This window comes from Bacillus rossius, chromosome 12, assembly GCF_032445375.1.
Source record: "Bacillus rossius redtenbacheri isolate Brsri chromosome 12, Brsri_v3, whole genome shotgun sequence".
Lineage (NCBI taxonomy): Eukaryota > Metazoa > Arthropoda > Insecta > Phasmatodea > Bacillidae > Bacillus > Bacillus rossius.
The window spans coordinates 17,356,366-17,370,388 of NC_086339.1; the positions used below are offsets into that span (position 1 = coordinate 17,356,366).

The window sequence follows — 14,023 nt, forward strand, 5'->3', positions numbered from 1 at the left end:
CAGAATAAAAGTTCCATGAACGCGAAAATTGACTTACTTTTTCTCGGCAACTTATTTCCAAGGAGCCGGGAGGGTAAAAGACAGGAGAATTTTGATAATATCACCCCTATGAGGTTCAGTATGAAAAAAGGAACCACATTTTTTCATCTCTGTATCTATTTGTTCAATTCCATGATTTTTGCAAAGAAAACAGTTCCAGGAACGTGAAAATTGACTTAGTTTACGCGGTAACTTATAATCATAAAAACATTATATGTGAGTGATTTATTACAAAAGATAAAGTTACTAAAAATGGTCACGCGATATATCATATGCAGAGCCACGGAAATATCGCGGATTCATTTAGTCGCAAGCTAGAATGCAAACCTCCACACTGTCGCACTGTGTTCATGATTGGACCGCAGTTATCTGGACACGCCCCTCTACGACCGTGAGCCAACGATGTCCAGCTAGGAGAGAAGTAAGCGAATCAGGTAGTGCCAAATAACCAGGATAAAAATGTTCTCGCTAAGAAATCAACCAATGGGAAAGTAAACATGGGTCGAGCACACCTATAACTGTGAATTCTATCCTGAGGCCAGAGGAATCCGCGAAATTTCCGGGACTCTAATCATATGTAGGATCTACAACGAATTCTCATAGTAACGATTGTTTGCACGACTGTACTGGCACACTTGGAGACGCAGTCAGATGGGCACGAACAGTGCGTAGTACTGGGCGCAGCAATTTAATGGAACGCTGATCACAACAAATGTCCTGAATAAAATCATGCCTGAACAAATTCACGTAGTCCGGCATTCCATACTACGGCTTTCAAAAAAATACGTGATTCAAACTTACAAAATACAGTGCATTCGTGAAAGTTGTCGTTTTTTACTGTATCTTTTACTGGGACTGACTGGTAAATATAGTAAACACTCGCTATGTAACTGAACATCAAACTAGCGTAAAAGTTACGTGCATTAAACATTGCAACAAAATGTAAAAAAAAAAAAAAATGCGCAACTGTCACCGCAGTTCGTAGGCGTGGTAAAGTTAAGATGACGCAATCTGCACGGGGCTTGTTAAAAGCCTAGTCTACAATTGCAATGTCATAACCTGTGTCCGAAGGACACTCGTCGGTGATTGGTCCACGTGACCCTCTGATGTCATGCGTCAAGTGGGCGAAGGTCCGAACCTGCCTGGTCCGAAGACATTCGTCAATTTGAACTTTTTGTCCCAACCTGTGTCCTTTGTTAGCATTAAACAGCAACAGAACACTAATGATATTCGAGTTTCCTGTTCCCGTTTGCAAAACATGCACGAAAACAATAAATAAAATAAAAAACAACCGAGAGACATTTACTGCGCTCTGGTGACAACTTTAGAAATCAATAGTTTCTTACATAGGACACTACAATTGTAGACAAAGCTGTTTTCCGTGCGTCAATGTGACGTCATTCACATTCGGATAAGGACGCGGACCACGCACAGGTTAGGACAATTGTAGACGGGCCTTTAAGGTTACCGGCACCTCGGATGTCACGGTTACATGAATTTATGAAGATCGCAGGCTTGGCTTCTGGGTTGTAGCCGCGCGTCCAAGGCGAACATATCACCAACGTTTCGGTCAACATCGTAGCCGCCATCATCAGGGTAGAGTTACCCCACTGAGGTTATCACAAGTTATTCGTGCCTTTAATACTCTTGCCTGAGAGAGGAGTGTTTCCCGATTGGCTGCAGTGGTTTTTTTTTTCGGTGATTGGCCCACAGCTGCAATGTCGACAAAAACGTCAGAGATACGTTCGCTTTGGTTCACGGATACAACCCGTAAGTAGAGACCTGTAAAATTCGCGGATTCATTTCGCGATAGGAAAGAGTCCAAATAAATTTGACATTATTTTGCTTCAGTGATTGGGCCACAGTTTATCTGAAGGACTCTGGGCCAATGAAGAATCTTTTACAGAAGAATTAGCGAATCACGATCATTCCAGTCAACAGGTGTTACGAGTCGGTAACCAATCAGCAGATGTAATTTGCACGAGTGCATAGAGGATCATGGAGTCTATCCTTTAGGGATTTGAAATCGCGAATTTTACAGGTCTCTACCCATAAGCCATAAGCCAAGCTACTGTGGGACATCATGTCGCCCCTCGTTACCTTGCGCTGCGCAGTCGGTGCCGTCGAAGCAACGGAACAGCACGAACGGCTCGCAGCAGACGCGGCGCGTCACCCCTCGACACTAGTTCGCCATGCGAGCCGCCGGACGGAGCGCTGTCTGCATGACGTCATCCAGCCTCGCCGCTCGCGCTCCCAAGCGGCGGTCCCGTGCAACACGCGCCTGGAGACGTAACTAAACAAAACACAAATGCTTACACTGCAATCAAATAATTGAATAATGAATTTAAATCCTAAAAAAAAATGGAATACAAATAAGTATAATAAAAGTCCGTTAAAGTAATATTTAAAAAAAGAAAATAAACGTCTGCAAAAGGTAATTTGTACACAAAAATGGCCGCGTGGACACAATGTGCATAGCCTACAATAGTTGACACTGATAGGTGCACGAGGTTGGATAAAATTCAACTTAATTACAGATACAATGAGCACAGGTGCCAAACAAATTATGCCGGGTATATTTAGAGTTTCTGGGCGAAAGGAAGGGGGAGGGTTTTTTTTATAATCATTTTTTTTTGTGCTTCGGGCGAAAGAAAGCCTATTTCCGTTCCCTACGAAGAAACATTCAAAAAATGTTTTTGTTCTTTTACAAAAGAATTCCTTTGAAACCAGTTGTCAAGATGTAGTTTGTAATACTACAATACATATTTTGCTCATTTTTGCAACACATTGCTATGGTTGTTTTTGCGTGTACGCGGCGAGAGTTTGGCGACAGTGTTCCGCGGTGAGTTCGGCGACAGAGTTCCGCGGGGTGTGATACGTGAGTTCCGCGACGAGTTCTGATCGGATTCCGAGCGAAGGGAAGTGCGACATCGGCGAAGAGGGCGAGAGATCCCCCCCCCCCCCCCTTTCTTTATCACCCTCCAGAGTGACGCGGAGTGACGAAATCTAGAGAATGTGACCTGTTGGCGCGAGACCGTGTGTGTGGACAGGCGCGTGGTAAGAGGCAAGGGGCGAACCACTGTCGAGCCTAGCTCCAGTGAGGAGTGCGAACTGCGGGAACTTGACAGACATAGAGTGACTTGCGAATAAACATTTTTTAAGTGCCAGTGATTTGTGCTCGGACATTAGGTATTTTTAAATACAGTATTATAACCATTGTAATGACAGTTTTCGTAACTATTTTAAAACTTGTGATTCCTTTTTAAGACTATTTTAGTTTGTCTGATATATTACTTGATAGTTTCGCTATCATCAAGATTCATTTGGCATACCATTACGTTTGGTATGGCCCGTAACGTGTTTTTAAAGTAATCATATACGGGTTTATGTTGCCACACGTTAGGTCCGCCACTTTGTGCCACATTTAGTTCACGGATTTCCGTTCCATTATTTTCACTGAAGTGCTCCTACCAAATGCCGTGTGTGGAGAGCTAGGATGTTTACACATCAAAACTTTTTTGTCGTGAATAAAGTGTTTAAAATTGCTTCCATAGTGGGAGGCAATTAAAAACACGAATGATAACAAAATCAGGGGATACAGTTTGGTGTTGCAGCTACGTATCTATCATCTCCATCCAAAATTTAATTACACCACTGGATAGCTAAAGGATCAAAGAATTCTTCACGCTAAGTGAAGACTGTGACGCATCGCGCGCGGTGGAGGGGGAAGCGCCGCCATTTGGAGGTCATTTTGCTGCGTCTCGAGATTTCCATTTAGTAAAACGTTTGACTCGGAGAAGCTACGACGTTCGTTTGGGTTTCAATCGTCAGCTCTCGTCAAAATCTATCGATTGCACACATAAAACATTAGTGTAAAATAGTTAAAGTATATATATATGGTGTTAAAATAAAAAATAGCGTATTTTATGTTTTGTATAGAAAATATTACCTGTTACGTGCACATATTCACGTACAACACACGGCCGTGTCCATGACACAGCCACACCCCATACATATACAATTTTTTTTTGACGTGACAACGTCTAATAAATCGATGAACGCCGGCTGCACGCACTAAAAATTGTCCCGTTACACACATTATTTCGTTACGCTATGTCCCGTTACGCTCATTGTACGCTTGCGCCGCATCTATCTCTCTTCCACTCGATTGGCCTATGCGTCCGAGGAGAAGAAAGACAGCGGCAGCACACAACTTACATCTACACGTGAACTGTTTCGTCGACTGTTTATAAAGTGAAGTGAAAAGTTAATGTGGTTTTCATTGCTTATTTAAACAACAATTTCGGCAATAAAGGTTAATTATTCTTACATTTTAAAAATCTGATTACTAGTATAATTTCAAGTATTTATTCTTTTATTATTAAAATAAAAATGATTCAATTTTATTCACAAAAGTATACAATCATTTCATCAATGTTTTGTTATGACGTTGTCACGTTATGCTATCGTCCGTAAACCGACTTTACAGACAACCAATTTTTTTTTTACATTGTGGGTCGAGCGCGCAACAAATACGTCTCGGACCTCCCAAACGTGGCGGGTGTTCGCTTAGCCGCAGTGTGCGCTCAGCCCGCGGGAGCGAAATTCCTCCGCCGGTGAATTATTCATGTGCGGCGCCGCGCTGCAGGTAGCGGGCACACGATCAACAATTGAAATAGTTCCTTTGGCAATGTTAAGGGACGGTTAAAGGGAGGGGGAGGGGAAGGGGGAACTCGTGATCCCCCAGACGCAGTTCGACCAGAAACAGGAGACTCGACTCGGGGTAGAGATGTCAGCTCTGCGGGAAAGTAGTTCCATGAAAAAATTTTCCTGATGATTTAGAGAAACATTTCCCGCTAAACCGGAATTTTTTTTTCTCTCTAAACAGAAACACACAAATAAGTTTTATTAACAATTTTATAAATGTAAAATATAACCAAACCCCAAACCTACCCTTTTTTTTTACTTCAAAGTTTGTTACATGTATGTATTCTAATACCATAGTAACGTAAATTAATTGCAAGGAATTAAAACTTTTACAAAAAGTAAACATATATAACATCATGACTACAGGGTCATGGAAGCCGGCTGTCGAGAAACACACAGGCCACAGCGACGTCCGCCACGTTTCCCACTCGCCGGGGACCGAACCCAGATCGTCTTGTTGGGAGGCGGATCCTTACGACCACTCAGCCACAGTGGCTCCGAAATCATTAGCTTAGCACGTATACTTATATTAAGTTATGTAAATTTACGTTGGTGTATTTTTCCAGGAAATTTTCCTTCGAGGGTATTTCCCATTCACTTCTCCAACTCGATGATGTCAGTTCTTCCTGTGCTTCCTCGATCTGCGAACGAGAACACATCCCGCTCAAAACGGGAAGTGAAAAATGTTCGGGGGAAGGGGGCAAATTGATCTAGATTCAACTTATTTAATGGGGCAGATGGATACACAGTGCCGTATAATAACAAACAATGACAAAAGGGGGAAAAAAATCATTACATTTTCTGATGCGGAAGTCGCATAGAACGGAAATATGTAGCCTCGGTGGTGCTGCCATCTGTGGCGGATGGCGTAAACCAAGGTTCACAAAGACAAAGGAGAAACTATAGTACTTAATTTTTAATTAATTTTAACAAGATGGGCAGTATTTTAATAAAATTAGCTGTCAAAAATCACGTCCAAACCCAGTTTTTAAATTATTTTCTCAAGTACTCATCGATTTTATCGGAGCCGTTTCATTATATAGTTTATTTAACCTTTCGCTCCTGCAGCGAATTCTAGTGGCGTGCGAGGAAACTACGTGTGATTCTCGTCAAGAAATGTAGCTGAAAACACAATTTTGGTTTATTTATCACGATTGGCATTATTTAAAAAATATTCTACTTTATGTTTCGTATCCGAGTTTCATGTTGTAAGTTAATTTTCAGCATGAGAACACAAATTTGCTCGTTACCGAGGTTAGATTTTTATACATCACTGGCGAGTACGGAAAGACGCGCTCGCATTTTTTTTAAACTCTAGTTTTTGAGGATTAGTTACATATTTTATAATTACCATTCCTTGCTCCTTTTTTTTAAATTTATTTTAATTTTCCACTTCACAAGCGGTCAGATTCCACCCCCCTTTCCCCTTTCCACCGGATTCGCCGTTGACTCCAACACTGTCATTAATTACAGTTAATTTACAGACTTTCCAAAGGAGAACAAACTTAAAATGCACGAAAGATTCTTCATAGTTCCAAATAACTGGATATTATTATTATAAACTACGACGGACCCACATTTCCGAGTTCCGTGTTCCGCTGTGAACAAGGTTAAACATGTTCCGTGTTCCGCTGTTAAAAAGGTTAAACATGTTCCGTGCTCAGCTGTGAACAATGTAAAACATTTTTCGTGTTCCGCTGTGAACAAGGTTAAACATGTTCGTGGAATTGTTTGAGGTTTTGTTAACACTTCAATATGTTTCTTGTGAATTCATGTTCATAGTAACTCAGTACCCGTATTTGTTTTACCCAAATAATTAATGTAGATTTTTTTTAACACTGTACGCGGTAAGAAAGGGTTGGTTAAAATTATTTCGATTTACTATATCTGTACCTCTGAGACAAAAGTCGCCGAGTCCACTTTTGGGCAAAATACACTTTTAACCACAAACCTGACCACCATTTGACGTGTGGTTTGAAGTGTGGCAACACTAAGACCTACGATATGTCAAATATTAACTTTTTTTTGGTAGAAAATAGTTGAGTAAATAAATGAGGTACTATTTAAAATTCTTTAAACTGCTTTCATGATAAATAATGGTTTGTGTGACAGAGTGTCTTACGCCTCCGAGTTACCGATGTACTGATTAAATTGCACGAATAAGTGCAAACTAAATCTCAGTAAGTGGCTTTAAATCAGCGGAACGATATCAACGTAATGTTCTGTCAGCTTGCTATTGCCGACTGTTTTAATTCAGTGGAATATACCTGGAAACTAGCTGCGAAATAAGCGTTAATCACCGATAAAATTAATAAATTCCATACGTAGCGAGCGTGGGCTTAAAGGGGTGAATGTCCTTAGAGGTACTTCCTTCCCCTTAAACAACCCCCTCCCTCCCCCCTCGGATTTAGTAACACACCCATTCATTCCACCAAAAAATGATACATGAATGTTCTTCGCAAACTCAAATGTCACATAAATGTAACGCATGTGCTTAGCAGGTGTTGAAACGCTGTCTTTTCCCCCTCCTTCGCACGTGACGGTATAACTTAATGCTGGAATCACATGCATCATGCGACAGACGCGATGCGACAGTAAAAATGATATTATTGTGAACTTTTAATTTTTTTCTACAAACAGAAAACAAACAACCAGATATAAAATAATTATTGCCATTAAATACACGACCATTTTACGACACCCACCAATATTTATAAGTTTGTTTAAAATGACCTGATAGAAAAATACTTCATCTAAATGTTACATTCATTCCGATAAGCCTTTGTACGTGAACGTATTTAACATAATTGTTAGTAAACAGAAAAAAAGCATAAATATTTGAACAATAATATTATCATTGCAACAGCTTAACCAGCATTCGAAAATCATTTCTCGATGTCATTCGAAAAACATCGCAATGAAATCGCAGATGTGTCGAACTTTATCGTTTCGAAAAAATATCTTAATCGCGTAATACGTGGATTTGTCGTAGTAGTAAATATTTTTTTTCCGCATCGCGTCCATCGCGAGTTAATTTCCCTCGTCCAGTCGGTCGTAAACCAGTTGCGTACTTGGACGACGGGTTCATTTTATTTTATTTTCTAACCACTCGAGGTGGTTGGTAAGTTCATAAACGTGAATTAAATTGTAACGAATGCGCTGCAACGGGTAACAAGAAGTTGTTTATATTATCATGTAATTGACATTGGTTTTTTTTTTATCTGTCCGTACGATCACAACTGCGAGCAACAAAGTTTTACGAACTCCTTAAAGATTCGTTCCAGTGAGCGTACACGTAAAGAGGCACGGGTCTCACTGGTAAAATGCTCCTGGGTGAAATGGTTAGGACAGCTTGTTTCTCCATATAGAACTCCCGAAGTTCTTGTTAGCTGGATTCAAAAAGGGCACATCACCATTGTAAGTTACGATCCGAGAATTATATTAGGCTGAGCTTGATACGTACCGGGAGAAGAAGAAAAATCTAATTCAACAAATTAAAACAAAAATATCGCAATAAATGTTCGTTTTAAATACATTGATTTATACTTACGCTTTAACAAAAACTAATAAAAAAAAGATTGTAAAACGTTTAAAGTTACAAAACGTTTAAAAGAGTGGAAGTACAAATCCTACAAAATTTTGTTGGCCAAAAGACATTATTCTTTCTTTACGTCCTCGTTATCAACATGGATATTGTCCTAGCAATTCAAAAGTTTAAACATTTCCTGTCCATGAATGTGAAAAATATTCTGTCGACACTTTTGAAGTTCCTAACAGTTTTTAGCAATCATTTTATCTTCTGTTCCTCTCAAACAATCAGATCTATATTTAAAAAAAAAATGCCTAGGCCTAAACTATTAAACCATACGATATTGACAAATTTACTCATAACAGACTGAAATTTAGTATGTAGTATGATTTCTTAATCAAAAATTTTTACTTCTCTGAATAGTCTGTTACCTATAGGTAAAGGCAATTACTTACTTGAAAAGTTATATTTATGAATTTATCATCATTTGTAACGAGTTTTTCTGTTGCTTCCAAGAACAAACTAAAAAAAAAAAAATCCAATTGTAGAGAATAAACATATCAGTGAAGTGAATACAATTTAAATACTAGTATTACATAAAGATTATTACATTGAACCATAGAAAAATAATTTGGAATAAACCACACAATATTTCGCTGAACAAAGAAACTATTACAGTCAGGTGACAGTAGGAAAATACTTTCCACAGACGGCTTCCCCGACACGGTCGGGTTTACTTAGCATTGTGCAGCAGTCTTGACTGTGGTTATTTCTTGTACGGTGACCGTTCCTGATAATGGTGAAACAAGAAATTCCCGATATTTCTTGTCATTTACCTATCTTCTCTGTTGATGTTAGTGTTTTTTTTATTTATATGTCTTCTCTGACAAAGACTGTAGTTGGAAATATGTACAATGTGTTGGGCTTGGTCAAAGTTTCATTTCAAAGCTGTACTATGGCTAAAGGATTTATGTTATGTGTGATATACGCTAAATGTGCTTTTAGACGTGTGGAGATCCCTTTGCGGTTTGTTATACATATGACTTGTTGTAGGATCGTGGAAATTAAATAAAGCACCTGGAAGGATTTTGGGCAGTTCTTTTTTTTCTTCTAGAGTGCCTACGAATGACTTCAGTTTATCGATTGTCTCCTTGTTGCATGGTAGTATAGTACTGCGAAATGAAAGAGATGAAGTCCCTCGCACAATTGTACGTTTTGTTTTTTTCTCCGTTGCCAGACGCTGACGGCGATGACGTGGGCGGAGCGAACGGCAGCAGCAAGCGGCGGCGGTCGCGCACCAACTTCAACAGCTGGCAGCTGGAGGAGCTGGAGAGGGCGTTCCTGGCCAGCCACTACCCCGACGTCTTCATGAGGGAGGCGCTCGCCATGAGGCTCGACCTCAAGGAGTCCCGCGTCGCGGTCAGTACAACCTCGACAACCTCACTCACGCTCCTCACGCGTGGTCTCCACAACACTGTGCTTCCTTCCCGTCACCTTAACCTTCGATACTCTACTCAAACAAAGGTTCTGCGTCATCCTGATGTCGTATGATCATGCCCGATGTGTACGTGCGTGGTGTCTTGACCGGGACACATTGCAGCCGAAAATATCGCCTCCTGCCCGCTGAGAGTCGATTGTGACCTGCGGTCCCGGTGTACCCCCAGAAAAGCGCGCCACATTATATAACTAATAAAGGCATTAAGCAGTGAATGTGCATTGCTTGTTACTCTGTGACAGGACGGGTTGACCGTGCAGCAATTTCCTGTTGGGTCGGTGTACACCACAGCGACGACTTTAGAACATGTCGGAATCATCGTGTTACACAAGATGACGAAGAATTTCCCCACTGTGCTCACTCACGATCAACAACACCGTCTGATGATAGCTACAAACGAATTATAGCTCGTAGGAACCGAGGGAGGAACACCACAGTACTTCACAATTCCTTTCTGGAAGCAACTGTGTCACCAATATTGTAAGAATTCGCCACCAAAGGTAAAACTTAGCCGCCAGACGTCTAACACGAAGGAAACAGTTTCCACAGAGCCTCCAGATGTCCAAAACGATTCTCTCCACTAACAGCCAGGTCCGAGGCACCAGGAGAATATGTGTAAGGCAACACTTGCAATGGATCCTGGAGCAGTGTCTTAAGATCCTCTTTTCTGACGAGTGGCAATCATCGGGTGAGCCCTTGGAGATAGCCTAGTACCAATCAAAGACTCAGACACACGTTATGGTCCAGTAGGGAGGTGTACTGATCATGTTTTGGGCAGACACCATGTATGGATGTCGGATGCCACTTATCGTCGTAGAAGGCAGTTTGAGGACTGCATAGTAAGTATATGGACAGAATCCTCCAGTCCATTGTTCTGCCCTCTCGCCAACATATAGGCAATGGAGTTTACCTTTAAAGATTACAATATACGAGTGCATTGATCCCAGATATTGAATCCTTCTTCCAGGAAGCTGACATCATCAGAATGAAACTGTCTGTCATGTCTTCAAACATGAACCCAGCTGAGCATGCTTGGGGAATTTTTTCATGTGCAGTGGTGGCCTCGGAAAACCACCCCGGAACATACTCGACCTCAGAAGAGCCGCTGTAGAAGAATGCGACAGGATGCACAAGTAATGACTCGACCACATTGTAGACAGCGTGCAGAAGAGGGTTCAATCATGCTGTAACACAAGGGGTACTAACAGTTCTCAGAAGGTTTCGACCTGGTAGATTCAAAGAATGATGCAATTTCCAAATTTATTTCTTTGTTTTGGTTGGTTCAATGAAGTAAAATATGTGTTATGATGTCATAAAGTGTGTACGTTTATCTACTGTTCGCAGTAAACTATTCATCACACACTTTCACGAACTCCAGGTGGTGCCAAAAAATTTTTCGAGTAGCATAAATGTACTTAAAAGTGTGACAATAAACCTTACCCTTAGTACTTTTATAGCAGACCCTTTGGCTAGTGGTTTCGACAGTTCTATACGCAAAAAAAAACTATGATAGACTCAAATTGTGGCTAATCTGAATGTTTGGCAATCTATTCCTGACAGTTAAAACTGACAAAACATTATAGCAAGTAGAACTATATTTTTTTACACATACCAGACTAAAAAAAAAGGTTCACTTCACAAGAACTGAGCAGTGCTCGGATTATCTGGGATGCACGTATTGGCACCCGCCCACAACAGTATGTTTCCTCCACCGCCCAGCCCTGGGAGAACGCCCTCTGAACCAGGCCCGGAAATCCCCAGGGGACCAGCGCCCTCCTGCTTATAATCGCCTGCTCGCACTTGACCCATCACCAGATGCGCTGCATCTCGGAGGAGCAGGGAGGGGGAAGGGGGAGTACACCCCCCCTCACCCTGTGATGGTTCCCCCGGGGAACCAAGGAGTCTCCCTCCCTCCGCCGCATCAGGAACATCTTTGCCGGGGTTAACCGCGCCATTCCGACATCCTCCCAGAGGGCCGGCCTCCAGGCAAGTTTCACAATAAAAAGAGGGCGCATCTCCACGACCTCTTGAGGGATGGCGCACGACCGCGCCCTCCCGCGCGCTATCAAAGGCCCTTGGAAACAAAGCACTTGTCTTCAGCATGAGAAACACCACCCCAGGAGAAGTGAACTCCCCCATGTGGTTTGGCGCGTATTGGGTCCTTATACGCGTCCTTCCTCGTGGGCCCTCGTGAGCACAACTCGAGAAGCGAGAGAAAGCAAACGATTGCGATTCTATTCAGGGGTTGGTAAGCCAAATATTCCGTCAAATACCATCATCGGGTTAGTAAAACCTAAATAAAATGTACTTGCAGTTATACTGACACTTTCTATGTACTTATTTTTCTTGATAGAGACAGATTCACAAAATTACAAATAATGCATAAACATGGTGTATTTTTTTTGAAGTGAAACTTCTTTTCTGATGGGGCTACAATTTTCGAACGTTACGAAAATTCCGATAACACGAGGGGAGCCGGTAGATAAGGGGATAGATAGTGAATCAGCGGCGACGCCACTCCAGCGCATGCGCTAACGGTCGAATGGGAAGACGGCAAGGGGAGTGGTAGGTGCGTAGTGGAGCATGCTATATGCTAGTTGTAACGGCCGGAAGGGGAGACGGCAGAGGAGAGGTAGAAATGGCACAGCAGTGATGCTACAGAATTCTCGTAACGCTGCTTGTGTTTGTCTACTTCTCAGTTTTCTTAACGGCTAAGGATTAACGTAACCATATTTCTTTTATTTAATTAAAAGTATCTATAAGTTATTTTTTCGTGTGGAAAAATGGTTATTGATTTTTGCAATTAATTCTATAAGTTTCATTCATTTTTATGTGAATAGTTTGATTGAAAATGTAATAATGACGTATAGACTTAAGAGATTGGCTTTTTAAGTGTAATTTATTTTTGGTATGTGAACACTGTGATTTCAAATGTCATCGGACTTACTGACTTTATAAGTGTAATTTATGTTCGATTGGAGTGTTTTTTTATTCTTTCATTTTATTTAGTTGGAGATCGTGGTTTAACATCATGCCTAATAATAATATAGAAGCAGATAAGAGGTAGGTATTACCAAAGACAACTGGGGAGTATACCGCCAAATGAGGCGTCAAAAAGGGCCAGTGAACGGTTGCGATAGTACAGGAAAAATACATTATTTTCATTTTAGTTAACATCCACTTTCTTACTGTTCTCAATTATTATCTCTTGTCCTATAAAAATAATAATCATTTATCTCTATCTATACCCAATAAATAAGAAGTTTAATTTATGTCATGCGTGGACTCCACGCACGCATATATATATTTTTTTGACGTGACAACGTCTAATAAATCGATGAACGCCGGCTGCACGCACGAAAAAGGATGACTCATTGCCCCGTTACGCTCTTTGTCGCGTTACGCTCATTATACGCTCTCTTCCACTCGATTGGAACAACCATCGATTTGACTTTTTCGAGGCACATTAAACTTGAAACACTTCCATTCGTTTCCTACTTTTCCTATCATCGTACTAGCCTTAAAAGAATAACACAGATTGGAAGAAGTTAAATAGCAAACATGTATAAAAGTTTTAGTTAAAATAATCTCTTCGTTAAAGTAATAAACATATTTGAATTAATGAGTGCAAATAAAAGTAAATTTATCGATTAAATTGTAGATTTCATTTCACTTCTTCTTTGTATCCATACAAAATAGTGATAATTCAATAAAAATGATTCAATTTTATTCATAAAAGTATGCAATCATTTCATCAATGTTTTGTTATGACGTCACGTTTAACTATCGTCCGTAAACCGACTTTACAGACAACCAATTTTTTTTTGTAATTACAACCACATCCAACAAGGTATGCACCATATATGAAGTATTTGGAAGGCTCTTTATTTTTTAGTTTAATGCATCAATGCATCAATAAAATTATTTGTTGCGTCAGGATTACTTTCTATATTAAGTAGAGGAAGCATATGTTTTCAGTTGTTATTAAAAATCAGTAAATACGAGCCAGCGGGCCGTGTGAGCTGCTATTTTGCGGCAACCGCATAAACCATTTGCTCGCCGCGTCACAGTTGACTAAAGTGACTTCATATAGTTCCAGCCCACCAACAAAAATATACCCAACATTACTTTTGACGCCGGTGACCGCATACTAAAAAAAAGTATAAACTTAAGTTTACGCGAGCGAAGATCGCGTACAATGTAGTCTATACCTATATATATTTTTTGTAAATGGAAAATAATTATTCATGTAA

At 40.6% G+C, this 14,023-nt stretch overlaps 1 protein-coding gene across 1 annotated transcript in view; it reads left to right on the plus strand.

The window, feature by feature from the left end:
- LOC134537259 (homeobox protein unc-4 homolog) overlaps positions 1 to 14,023 on the plus strand; it is a 114,879-nt gene that overhangs the window by 76,646 nt on the left and 24,210 nt on the right. The window contains exon 2 of the mRNA XM_063377529.1: positions 9,513 to 9,694. Within this exon, the coding sequence (XP_063233599.1) occupies positions 9,513 to 9,694 (182 nt within the window). The remainder of the gene's footprint in view (positions 1 to 9,512; positions 9,695 to 14,023) is intronic.